The 14,560-nt window shown below is 33.8% G+C and overlaps 1 protein-coding gene across 1 annotated transcript in view; it reads left to right on the top strand.

The window, feature by feature from the left end:
• Positions 1-14,560, top strand: part of ROBO2 (roundabout guidance receptor 2) — a 600,911-nt gene that overhangs the window by 416,214 nt on the left and 170,137 nt on the right. The window contains exon 5 of the mRNA XM_063077978.1: positions 8,765-8,903. Within this exon, the coding sequence (XP_062934048.1) occupies positions 8,765-8,903 (139 nt within the window). The remainder of the gene's footprint in view (positions 1-8,764; positions 8,904-14,560) is intronic.

Genomic DNA, 14,560 nt, shown 5'->3' with positions numbered 1-14,560 from the left:
CCCGTGGAAGAATTGATTTAAGGAGCTGAGAAATATTTCTCTGATGGTGTAAACTAGTCAGAAGTGACCTGAGGGATTATATGTACAATCTTAAGTTGAGGGAAAAACTAAAATTCCATTATTGATAAGAAAGCAACATCCAAACCCAGTAGAAAAACAATAAAACAGAAGTGATTGTCCAAATCAAGGATGTGACAACATAGCATGAGAGACCCTTTTTGAAACTTGATCCTCTCCCTACTCTTAGAGAAAATAAAATAAACAGTGTGCTATTTGTGGTGAGGCCTTTATTTTATTTTGGTGCTGTTACATCCAGTACATGTTTTCTAATAAACCTCTTTATATTTCATCATTGCTAGATAGTATCATTTCTGACCTAAAGTAAAATTGGTTACATTTTAAACTCCACCCCCATCAATTTTATTTTCATGTAGCAACAATTCCCCTTTAAAAAATCTGGTTACTTAGAACTACTCTGTAGCTATAGAAGGTTTTTGAATGTTCTTTGCAACTCAATCTTTTAAGATATGTTATACAGAAAATGCAGTTGATGATATTTAGTTGTATAAGATATATAATTCACTTATATATGTCAAGAAAAAAAATAAAAGAAATAAAGATCCTTTTCCAACATAATAGCTATCTATTTTCTGAGACATATTGCTGGAAAAAAAGAATTTTCTTCATTTTTCAAGTTTTTGATTCGTTAGTAAGTGAGATTGGGATTTGAAGTTTTGAAGTTCGAAAATTCAAATTATATTTTCAAGTGTACCCTTTTGACAAAGACATGATCAATGTAACCTAATTTTCTTTCTTTCTTTCTTTCTTTCTTTTTTTTTTGGTGGCTGGCCAGTTCCAGCCGTGCTCTAACCAACTGAGCAAACCGGCCAATCCTGTAATGTAATTTTCAAAAAGTTACTTTACCATTCTCTATGAATTATTTCTTATGTTCATCCTTTGGAAATATCTGGCTATGAAATAACATCCTAGTTAAAGGGGAAGTATCAAATCTAAAAATTGGAAGTGGGTATCATAGTCTAAAATGACACTAAAATCCATGGCACAGTGTAGGTGCTTTCATAAAGAACACCCCCTAGTAGTTTACATATGTTAAGTTGGAAAGATCCTAAAGGCAGAGAAACTAGAGTTTAAGTACATAATTAAATTTCTAATTATGATTAGATTTTGAATATCTGCCATCCAAAATTGAACTATTTTTTAAAAAATTACCAAAAATAACGTATTTTTTCAAATGATTTCTAAAAAGGATACTTTTTTTGTCAAAGTGACACATGAAAACATATTTTATGTGTAACATTTCTAGTATATAAGTATTACAAAACTTACAATGACATACAGAAATATTTTGCCCCACACCTCCTCCAACACACACACACACATTTCTCGTCTTTGAATATTCCTGCCCTGCAAGTCTGTTTTATCTTTGTCTTGTGGGATTTATTTCCATATTTTTGAATAAGTGTTTCTTCTGCTACTTTAAATGTATCAATTTTATACCTTATTTTATTTACTAATTTAGAAGACAATGATTTGGTCCACTTAATGATTTGGGCCATTCCTATATAGGATCCGAACCCGCGGTGGGAGCGTCGCCGCGCTCCCAGCGCCGCACTCTCCCGAGTGCGCCACGGGCTCGGCCCCTTTTTCTCCTTCTGATGTACTAACTTAAGAAACATTGTTTATATTAGTATTCAGAATTGAGTTATTATAACTGTGAATATTATCGACTGCAAGCTAAGTGTTATACTATTATGATTGCATTTCTTTTCTGACACTATACCATTTACTTATGTTTGTCTACACCTGGCATGAATTCTTGAAATCTCTAACATAAATTTTTAATGTTAACCTTCTAAATTCTATTTTTAATCTTCTAAATTCTATTTTTCACAATTTAGCAATTAAGTCACCTGCTCACTACACAGCCTTTCTTGGAGGCCTCAGACCTCCTGCCCAATCTGACTGGGCTAGATATTGCTTAGGTCTGCTCCAGAAACTTCATCCTGATTTTGTTTTCCTTTTCTCCCATGCTGGATCCCCTCTTTCCTGCATCTGGTATTTGTGTCTTTCTTAGTTAATTCCTCTATTCAGAAGTGTTTCTCTTCTGCCTTCTGTTTAGTGCCGAGAGTACATCCCAAACCATAGTGCCTTCATTCTATTCAGAATATACTTAGAATTCTAGTTTACAATTCTATTTTAGTTATAGAATTCTAATTTTAAAAATATTTTTGCTCAGAATATTGAAGTTGTCACTGCAATATCATTTAACTTCCTGTGTTGCTCTTAAGAAGTCTAGTGTGATTCTGATTCCTGTATCTTTGTATGTGAGTTTTTGTTTTGTTTTGTTTTTTTCTCTTTCCAAAGTTTTGGTATTATCTCTTTATCCCAAGTGTTCTGAAATGTTTCAATACCATGTCTTGGTTTGGCACATTTTTCTTTTCCTGGCATACTCTTGCTGAGCAATCTTAATATGGAAACTCTTGACCGAACAATTTAATGAAATTTTCTATTTTCTCTATTCCATTTCTGTCGAAGATGTTTTTCTTAATTAGATGTTAAATCTTCTAGGTCTTTTTTTGTCTCTAATTTTTCCTTATAGTATCCTGTTCTTTTTTCATTGATGTTATTATAAATTCTCTGTATCACAGAAGTTTTTAAACACTGTGTTTTTTTAAGTAAGTATTTTTGTGGTGCTTCTCTGCCTTTATTTCCTTTTTCCTTCCTCCTCCCTGCATTGTTCTTTATTTTTTTACACTGGAAATTTTCTTCAAATGGTATGTGATCTATTGTTGTTCACTCATATTTAATCGCTATTCACTAAGAAGACGATTGGAAAGTATGTGCCAGCTGATGATTTTCAATGGAGGATGTTCAGATTGGGAACTAAACATTTTTTAGGAGATGAGGACAGAGATTGGGGATGGTGATGCTGATTTTCAGTCATTGGATGAAAGATAGTACTGATGGCCTAAGAGTAGTTGAGATATCCAGAGATAAAGCTGTGAGGGAAGATGTCTCAGAACCAAACTTCAGGAAATATCTACTAACCTGTGGCTTTATTTAAGAACTCAAAACATAAAGTGTTATTAAAATCAAGATAATTGTTAGGAACAATATAGGGTTTTTTTTAGTCTATTTCTTCAGCAGCGACTATGTGCCAAACCCTGTTTAAATGCTTAAACGTAGTGGTGAGTTGCATAGACAGGGCTCCTGCTCTCAGCTGGACTTTCTTCTCATGTCATGATATGATTTTCATATCAGTAATAACATAAAACTAGCTCTAAAAATGGTGAGAGAGGCATTTCTATTCCTTTGAGAACATTTACCTATGTTTGTCTTTGCTTTATAGGATGGATTCTCTCAGACAAAGAAAATTTTTGGTGCAAATAAATTAATGCAGTCAGGAATTATTTAACCACATTCTGGTGGTTTGATCATTATCATTATTTCTTGGAAGGGTACAATAATTCACATTCAGTGCCTATCAAACCCACCCTTTCCTCATACATGTCCAGTTAAATAAAAGGGCTAGCCATCTGACTTCCTCATTTAATAGACATTACAGTGTGGCAGGTCTTTCTGGGGCAGCTGAAGTCAAGTTAAGGTTTACAAGCAGTGGTTAGCTCTAATATCCTTTTATTACATAGCTTTGGTCTTACTGGACCTAAAGGACTCTACCTATGTAATTATTGCCACAACACTACACTACCTTTATAATGTCAAGCAAAGTTTATTCTAAAATTGTTAAGGTCATCCTAAAAATAGCTGTCATAGCATAGCCATTGACAGTTCTATAGCTGTTCATGACTGAATACAGTTGAAAAGAGAAATTGGTTCACCGAACACCTAATTTCTTTCATTGTAGCACATAAATAAGAAACTTAAAGGATATTATGCAACAGTATTTCAGAGTTATGCTATTTTGTATTAAATTGAATATTTTGCTTTCTGAATATTATTGACATAACTGCAATGGTACTTGGCATTTGATTTTATTATAGCCACATTTGAAGTTGGGTTTTCCATAATGCAAATTTGGAACTAAATTGACATGACTACTTGAGAGCTGTACTTTACAGAGTAACACACTGGCAAACAACACTGTTGTCTCAAGAGAGATTAACCTTGTAAGCACGTTATGCAGGTGATTCAAATCCAGTTAATCTCACATAAAAAAATGTTAATTGCATTGGCAAAGACATTGCCTCTGATCACTCCACAGTTATATAATTAGAGATCAGCCCATTCAGAAGGCCTCTAATCTAATTGATAAGCAGTCAGCAAACAACCCTTGAGATTTCTCCCCGTTTTTCAATATGCGGTCAGACAAAGGTGATAACATGGAAAAATTGGTGACCTTATTTTGATGGGCCTTAAAATTGTTTGCTTATTCAATAGTTCAAGATTTTCATATATATTCATTTTAACTGTATAGAACTTCATGGGTAAAAACTCTAAGGAGCATTAATGGGTTTTGAATACGATCATCTTACCAACTTACTGGATGGTTCTATTTTCAACTTACTTTCTAATCCTACCAACTTTCCATTTCTTTTCAGATGATTTTGAGACAAAAGGGGAGACCAAACACACTCTCTTGTAATTTTTGTAATTTGTGTCTGAAAGGGCCTCGTCTTTGTGTTTGGCTTATGATAACAGCAGCCACTATAAATGCAAAGCATTTAAAAATACATTTTTGGCTTGTACAACTTCTTTAGTGTTTAATACTCATGTTTCTGTTTTCAGATTTTCTAGGAAAAAACTCTGATTAAGGAAAATGGAAAACAATTCTTACAAAAATTTTTTCTTCTGTTTAAATTAATTTTAGTCAAAGTTATAATTTTTAACATAATTTTCTCTGTAGGCAGTTATGAAAATTGCAAAGCAGAAGGTGTTTAGTATAATTAAAAGAAAACAGTTGAAATAATGAATAGTACAATTTAGAGATAATTGCTAGAAAGGGTGCTATGGAAATTCTTAGAATAATACTTTAAAATTTGTAACCAAACTTCAATATATCAGTAAATTCTAAAGTTACTTTGCACAACCTAAGATACCCAGGTATAAAACCCATCTTGATGTGTCATGGGTATGCAAGCGACTCTTATATTGGTTATTCTTTACATCCGGTTTTTTTTTTATCAGTTGAATTACATTTTCCACCATGAACCAATGTCAGGGTTCCAAAAATTATACCACATACTCTCCTGTGGTTATCCAGTTGCTAAGCAACTAGACTCTGCTTGAGGGCAGAAGGAATGAGAGAAGGTTCATTGTGAAGTTCTCCACTCCTGCTGAGCTCATCAGAACAGCAGCGGGGGATCCTACATCTTGCTTCTTCTTGAAATTAGAAATCAGGTGCTTCCACATGTCTCCATATAAAACAATGGGTTTTAGAACATGTATGATAACCAAAAAATCTTTAAGGATCCTGATGGTGTCCCCTGGAGAAAGAGGCAACTTAATTTTGTGACACGCCTAACGTAAAGTTTGTCCTTCAGATTAATTGTATGTTGCAATTTTGTGACTGGTAGCATGTTAAGGGAAGCATACAAAAACTTTGCCAGAAAATATACATGAATATCTTAATGAAATTAGTCTCACATATTGTTTTGCAATTTATTTTATACTCAGCATAATGTCATGAAAACTTTCCACATTATATAGATGGGTAGCTTTAATAGTCTAATGACTTAATCGTTTTTTAATGCATGAATTTGCCACAGTTTATCCTAAAATCCCTCATTTCCAAGACAGCCAGCATTGCTTCAATGACCCTATGTATTTCTTATTTTTGTTGCAACTATCAATTATCAAAGTTATTGTTCTGCATTGTTATGTATTGTAGAGTGTCTGCAAGTAATGGTTATTTTGGTTCTTCTTCAATACTCACTTTCTTTTTCTTGCTGATTACTGATGTTGGCATGTCCATCTTCTTCCTCACTTCAATGGGCATGACTTCAGTATTTTACCTTTTAAAATAATTTTGGCATGTAATTTCTGATCAAATATCTTCATTATGCTTAAGAAGTTTCTTTTGATTCCTTCTTTATTTATATTTTTTAGATCTAAGAGCTATATCTACAGACATGATCATATTTTTCTTTCCCCTTCCATTATGTAAATAGCCTCCTTTAGCTTATTAATTCAGAATTCATTTGGATTCAAGTAAAAGAAATGTGACTAGCAATGGCTTACACATAAAAGGATCACTTTTCCCTTACCTGCCATTTCTGCAATGAAAGGATCTCACACATACGCATACACACCCCGTATCCACATTGTAACTGTCAATATGTTCCAATTCACTAAATGGAGATTCACTAAGTTGAGATTCTTTCTAGACTTTTGTTTTTCATCCTCCACATTCGATTGATCACCCAGTTTTCATCTCTCTGTCCGCTTTTCCATGTCCCCAGAACCACTGTGTCAGTTTAAACTGAAATAATTTCTTACAGAAAACCTTTGACCTAATTCACTGCTTCATATTTCTCTTCTAATTCATTTTTCACTGATCTGCTAACATGATCTTTTTCATATGCTTATTAAAAATGCTGCTATCTTGCTTAAAATCCTTCAACAGCTCTCCATCACCCTCAAGGCAGAGCTGACTTTCCTGGACATGGGTACAAAGCCCTTCGTGCTAGCTTCGCCTCCCACCACTTTTCCGATGTAACGAAGCTGCTGGCTCTTCACTAGCCACCGAGATGGAAGCCAGGCATAGGAGAGGCTGTATTAACATGTGCTGAATGAATGAGTGGAAGACAGAAATGCTTCTCTTTCTCGTTCATCAGCATGCCGGGCTCATGTTAAAATCAGAGTGGGCAGAAAGGGTCTTTTCCTGAAAAATCATTTTTCAATCTCAAGTGATATCAATAGTGGCTTAGCCCTCTTTAACATTTGGTTAATGCACCTTTTAGATGAATCAGATGAATAGCCCCACGTGATAGATAAAACAGAAAAAGTCAGTCCTGCTTTCATATGCAAATGACTCATTTTTACTGTTAATATTTGGAGCACTCTTAGTATATACTAATGCTATTTCCTGTTTATTGCCAGAAACAACATAGTATCAACAATGCCATCCCTAAAATAGCTATTTTGGGGACATAGTGTCCAGAGTTCAAAAGGATAACACGAAATCATTCCATCCAACATGAAGTTTTGTTCTGTGGTCTAGGGGGTACACTTTGAAGCTGAGTAATTCCGACTACCCAAAGTCTTTAGATGCAATCATATTTTTCTCTAGTTTTTATGTGTTGTTTATAAATTCTGCATTAAAAACCCTTTTCATGATAAAATCCTTTTTGCCATATTTTATGGATTGGGATTTTGAAGTTTTAGAGTACAGGTATGCGAGCATATGCACATCTGTGTTTTGAAGAAAACTATGATCCTTACTGTCAAATTCTCTGTGAAGAGATACAGTTGTCTTCCTTCTGATGATTGGTTTTACGGCAGAAAAAATATTTCTTTTGCAACTAACACGTTTGTCTTATAAATATGAATTTTGATTTAGTCAATAAAATTATATACTCTGTCTGTAGTCTTAACATACATTAGTTCAAGTGATTTATTTTCTTTGAAGGTTTCCTGCTGAATGGGTTTCAGTTTTTGTGCCACTGTATTCAAAATTCTAAATTGGAAGGTTTGAAACTAAAGTCCTAAGTAGGTAAATATAGCCAGATGGCCAGATAAATTGTGTCAACTCCCTATGGATCTCATATTTCTTTTCCTTGACTTAGTTTTCTTTCTACTTCAATAAGTAGCAATATTGCACCTGCCTATGACTTGGAGATATGTACTAATAAAATTTAAGTGGTAATTTTTCCAGTGTCAGACCTTTCCCAGAAAGGGAGGAAACTGGACAAGGAATGGAGGTGTTTAGAGATATATACAACTACTTTTGGTTTTATGTTTCTCTTAGGTGGTAAGATTCTTACGGATAGGGATTTATTTTCTTCTTGCTATATGTAGAGGAATGCTGGAATAAAATTTAATAGTGCCACATACAGATTAACAACAACAACAAAAATAAAGGACAGAAACACCAAAGCAGAATACTGAAGAAATAAAAAAACATAAAAGTTAAGTAAAAATGGGTAAATATTTTCACCACTTAGGAGAAGATTATTGGAGACCTTAGAAAATTATGTATGACAGTAAACAGTTTGGAATAAATAGTAATGACAGTCTTTGTATTTAAGAAAAAGAAAAATCAGGTAGACAACTTGCCATACATGAAGTGAAAATATTCATAACATTTATGTATGAGAGCACCCATTTTTTAAGCATTCTTAATGGAATATTAAAATTTGTTTCCTTTTTAATGTTTTCCATAAGTTTTTAGTTTTTCCACTTTGACCCATGATAATAGATTAATCATTTTTTAAAAATATCTCCTTGTTTCTGTTGAATTCAGTGTTCTGATTTTTTTTGTGATAGGATCCACCTCACTTGGCTCAGGAATTTATTGAAAAATCAATTTAATATTTTTTTCCATAAGGCTGTATGCTTTTATGTACAAACCATAGCTATTCATTCCTGTGTTCCAAAATATTTCAATTTATTTAATTATATTGAATTCATAAGGCCTTATGAAGACATAGTTAAGGTAGAGAGTTAGGTACCTATGTACTAAAAATAAATAAATCAAATATTTCCTTTGCTTTTTTTTATAATTTACTTAAAACATCAACAACATTTCATCTCATTTTACTGTGTGTTTTTTTTTCCCCCCAAGAACGACCCACATTTCTCAGGAGGCCAATTAACCAGGTGGTGCTGGAAGAAGAAGCTGTAGAATTTCGCTGTCAGGTCCAGGGAGATCCTCAACCCACTGTGAGGTGGAAAAAGGATGATGCAGATTTGCCAAGAGGAAGGTAAGAACATCATAACCAATAAATAATTAGAAAAGAAAAAGACATCCACAGTTCCACCATGCAACACTCCTGTATACTGGGGTATTATTTTCACACATAGGATTTTTACATATGCAAGTCATGTGTCTGCTGTTTCTATATTAAAGTCCTTTAGGCTCTTGATGTCACTCTTTCAGTGAATATCCACATTACTGCCATCTATTATCCCCAAATACAAGGATTCCTGAGGTGCTTTCTGTCTCATGCTGCTTATAGGTGCGGCATTCTGTTCTTGCTGAATTCTTGGCCACACATCCCACTTGCCTCCTTCGACGACTTCCATGATGCTTCACCCCACACTGGATTTCATCTACCTAAATTGCCCAAAGCATCTCAGACAAAAGGCTGCTGAGTGTAGCTGATTTTAAGGTGTGGAGTAAAAGAAAGATCACACCCAGCATAACACTGAGAAGGCAGCAAGGAGTTACATCACTGTCTACATAGAGGATTTCTCACCAGGGAGATCCTGTTACTTTTCCCTTTCCATCTCTTCATGGAGACACTTACCTCCTTCTCTTCCTTATTCTTATCACCAAACTCTAAAACCCAATCTCTCAGGTCTCTACACTATCCAAAAATGCTTGTCATCTTTGATAAGAATAATTTTAATTCTATTGTTGTTTAAATTTTGCTATCTAAGACCTTGCTTTTTAGGGTCAAATAAGTCATTCAAGTGTTTTTTTTTCTATACAAGAGCAATTCTATCTTTAAGATTTGTTTTTTTTCCCCCCTCCTATTCTTGTCTACTGAAACTGCAGCCATCACACCTTCTACAATTGTTGTCTGCATAAAATTGCGCATTCTGCTTTTTTTCTAATTTTTGTTTGTTTATTTGCTTTTTGTTTTTGTCACTCTGCTGCTAGACATCTAGCTTTAAAGAAATGTCATTGTCTGGCGAGGTTTGTGAATGTGAGGGTCCTCATGCCTTCTCAGGGGAGAAGCTGTTAAAAAGCAAGGAGAGTTTACGTAATTGAGTTGTGTTGGTGCCCATCTTCTCTGGACAGTTGACAACTTTCTTCAAATCTGAGAGCACATAATGGATAATTTTAAATATTGATGCAAGATGAAGAGATTAATTATATAGTAAAAGTTATCCTATTGTAGACAAAGGTTAATTTTCAGTTACTGGGAGTACAGAGCCTTGTTCACTAAAGGAAAAAAAATAACTTTAATTTTAGAATAATTTTGGATTCACAGGAAAGTTACAGAGTTAGTATAGAGAGTTCCTGTGCACCCTGCACCCAGTTTCCCCTGTAGTTAACATCTTCATGACTATGAAACATTTGTCACAACTAATGAAAAAATGATGATACATAATAATTAAATAAAGTTTAGACATTATTTGGATTTCACCAGTTTTTCATTAATTAATTTCTGTTGCAGGATCCAATCTAGGGTTTTTATCTAGTTGGGTATCGTAGGCTATTGCATTTAGTTGTGTTTCCTCAGTCTCTTCTGGTCTGTAACAGGTTCTCAGTGTTTACTAGTTTTATGACCTTGACAATCTTGAGGAGAAGAACTGGCTAGGTAAATTATAGAATGTCTCCCAAGCCAGGATTTGTGTAGCATTTTCTCATAATGAGACTGGGCTCATGGCTTTTTAGGAAGAATGCCACAGAGCTGAAGTGTTCTTCTCATTATGGTGTACTGGGGACATGTGGTAGTCACATCAGAGCACTAGGGTCCTGTCAATTTTTAAACATTAAACAAGATCAAATTGGAAAAAGATTCAGAAATAGAAATTAGTATGAATCTGTTGCATTTTAACTTGTCTATGTTTTTGAATTATGATAAAATAAAACTTATTCATGACTAGTTTGATTTTTCCCAGTTTATTGTAGGTGTTAGCTCCTAAACCTGACAAATGTAGCTACTACACTCTTCTCCAGATCTTGCCAAATTCATTTGCTTCAAAGTTCGAACAATACATGCAAATCAAACAGCAGCATTATTACTAAACTTTTAGAATGTGTGATATCAAGGCCTCTAAAGACAATGTTGAAATTTTGAGAAATCTTATCTCCACTAACTTTCTTTAAAACATTTTCAATGCTTTGGTCTGTTTATTTTTCTATTACTGGCATGATACTACTGCAGTACTTTGCATAACCAGCTAAATATTTTTAAAGTATTAGGCAAATGGAAGTGCTGTGTAAGCTGTAAATTGTTGTGTTAGAAAGGCTTAAAGCAAGGATCAGTGCAATATAAAAATTTAGGTCAGTATTTTTATCATGATAGAAGCCATGCATTTTTTCTTGAATTCCCAATCTTTAAATGGTGTTTCAAAGAAGCTTATTCATTCTTGGATTTTTATGTATTAGCATAAGCTTCACTTATGCATAATGAGGGGGAAAGAGACCTGTTTACTTGGGGACGAATAACAGTAATGACTCTTAGCCAACCATAGACTAAATCAACAACATCGATTCTATTACATTATTTAGGTCTCAGATTAGGGAAATAGCCATTGTTCTTGAATAAGCAATTGGTGTGGAGGATGACATTTCTTTGGCTTAACATTAAGTGCAATTTGAATAAGGTTTGTGTAGTGGTTCATGCTTAACACATTTATAGTAAAGCTTTGCAGGGCAGCTGCATAGCCTGTAATTACTATGTAAGTAATATGTGACTGGTTTTTTCTTTTGGAGGCAAGAAAAGCTTTTCAGTTCAAGTTTAAATTTATGAAATGCTGTGATAACTATTTAAACCTTCAACACAGAAGAAGGTATCTGTGCCAACCTTTCAGTTTCCAGAGATTATTTAAGAGAGTATTTCTTCTCTTGCCATGAAAATGTTTTTTTAAGTAATGCCCATGTGCCTCTTTCTTTTATTTAGCTCCTGACCTTTCTCAGTAACTAACTTTAGTGAAATTACACTCTTGATGAGTTGTATTAAAAACATTTTCTAACTAGATGAATGTTTTGATGAGGTAGGAAACATAGCAGGTCTAACAGTAACCCTTATGCCCAACCAGAGAAAAGTTATTTATATGGATACTTGCATATGAAAAGGGACAAAATAAGAAGGAGGCTTTACCTTATACATGCTACTGTCAATTTTTCTTTCTTTCTTTTTTTTAATTTTTATTTCAAAGATGACTGGTAAGGGGATCTTAACCCTTGACTTGGTGTTGTCAGCCCTGTGTTCTACCAAGTGAGCTAACCAGCCATCCCTATATAGGGATCCGAACCCGTGGCCTTGGTTTATCAGCACCACACTCTGCCAAGTGAGCCACGGGCCAGCGCCTCTACTGTCAAATGTTAATTCCTTGCAGAATCTTCTGAAGATGTTACTATTTTACAATTGATTATCTGAGGAAGAAAAAAAAAAGACACTACTTTTTTTGGTGACTGTGCTAAGTATATATTTCTAGAAGGACTCAATACACATGTGCTCAAATACATGAATACTGACCCATCTATCAGGGACAAGAATTTTATACACTAATGTGAAAATAAAGTAATTAGGTGGAACAAGAAGGGCAGGGACATTTTATAGTCTATAATGTTTATGTTTTTTAAAAGCACAATTTTTTAAAAGCAGAATTTAAATAGTACAAAATGCCTTTTCAGGTTTACCTACATTTATTAAGTGCCTACTCTATTTATATTGCTTGTTATTAGTTTGTAAAAATAAGTCATATTAAGCTAGGAAAATCTACTGTTATTGATTCTTTCCTTTTTTAATTTTATGTTAAGATTCAGCAACATAGGAAAGTATTTACACACTAAATACATTAAAGAAAATAAACTGAAGTAACCTTAGTTTCTTCCATGGGTTCTCAGGCAAATTTAACAATTTTTTTTGCATGTTAGTACCCTTTTGATGATCAAGTGCCTTCAACACATGCTCACAAAGTGTTTTATGTGATAGAAGCTATATGTATTATAAATGAGACAGTGCTGCATTTTCTGCCATGTTCCATCATACCATAAGCATACTGTATATTTTGTTATATCAAATATACATGTATATTTTGGTATGAGCTGAAGCTCTATGAAAAATATCATGCATTAACATAAAGAAACAAAATATAAAAAATTTCCAAAGAAAGAAATAAAAATACAATTGAAATATACCAATACTATAGTATTCTGTTTAATCTAATATTAGTGAAAAGTATAAAGAAATCTCTCAGAATTTGGATAAGAAGTACGGTGATTAATCTATGATTCCCTATCTTGGCGTGTTAGCAGAGTCTGTGTTTTGGTTTATTATTAGCAATCTTTCAAGAACTGTAAACAGGAGATTTAACATCCTTCATCAATCGTGATTTTCAGCATATCACATTAGTTAGCTCCACTATCTTTTCTATTCCATTTTTATTTACTTTCTAAACTAACTCTACAGTGACACTAACTTTCTCAATAAGGATCTACAGTAGAAAAAGGAATGTTCATAATAGCTTGTCAGAGAAAAAAAAGACATAAAATATGCCATTTACATTCTTATGTATGCCTGCAAATTCTAAATGCAGTTGATGGCTTGCACATAGTGAATATAATTCATGAATATTTCATAAAAATTGAAAAGGGACTAGAGAATAAGAGTTTCAAGATATATAGAGCAAAATTCTATCAATTTTCCTAAGCTCAACAGCAAATTCCTTTCTCTAAAGTGCAAGTCTATTTTAAGAGAGACTTTTTAGAGCTCTTAGGTCCGTGAAATGTAAGATTCACAGAAATACATGATTCTTTAAGAAAAGAAACTGAATAGGACCACTTATAATTTCTTCTTTGCAGCATTTTTTCACAAAGAGGCTTATTCCATTTAGCCCTGGAAAATGTTCTTGTATTAATTGTTTGGAAGCTCCATTGTTTAGAGCATGTGCTTCTGGGATGCAGAGATTCTGAACAGGTGCTCAGCTACCCTGCTGAGGAGATCAGCCTTCTTCACATATAGTGTGTGCTTCAAGGACATGCAGTAATTTGGGCTCCTGATAAATAACCACGCTGATTAGGTTGGCTGGCAGAGAGTGGGCAATTAAAGTGGTTTTAGAAAAATGGAGAAAAAATCTAAGAACAGGAGAAAAGCAATGTGTGTAAAACATTGTAAGGGACATCTGAAAAATGGACTTATCCTTGAGTCAGAAATATAAAGAGTATAAATGAAAATTCTATGTTTTTTTGTGCTATACAGATGTCTTAGCCATTTCTATCTGAAAAAATTAGAAACTGCATGAGCAGTTCTAATTCATAAGTTCATAAGTTTATGGGGTCTTTTCATGAGATGACAATAGTGTAAAGAATATTTAAATCATTGTCCAGGAAACATCCTGGACTTTAGGCCTTGTACTGCCACTTTTTGATCGTTTATCTGTTTAGTAACACCCCCGTCTTCTGAAAATGATGTTGGACAGATTTCTGTACCACTAGTAAGGAGTATGACCTTGAAGAAGTTATTTATTCTCTTGGCGTTTAACATCCTGAAGATATGGACCAGTAGTGTGGTGGGACTAATGATTAACCTATGCTTCAATTCATTTGTGCAGGATGAATAATTATGCCATACATTCTAACTTGAGTTATTAAAATGCTGTAACTATTTCAAAGCACTGTAAACATTGTATAATGGATGCACATACAAGGTGCCTCACTTTTATAAATCCGACTGATTGG

Source organism: Cynocephalus volans, chromosome 1, assembly GCF_027409185.1.
Source record: "Cynocephalus volans isolate mCynVol1 chromosome 1, mCynVol1.pri, whole genome shotgun sequence".
NCBI lineage: Eukaryota > Metazoa > Chordata > Mammalia > Dermoptera > Cynocephalidae > Cynocephalus > Cynocephalus volans.
The sequence above is the reverse complement of the archived record's forward strand: the minus strand, read 5'-3'. Positions and strand labels throughout refer to the sequence as shown.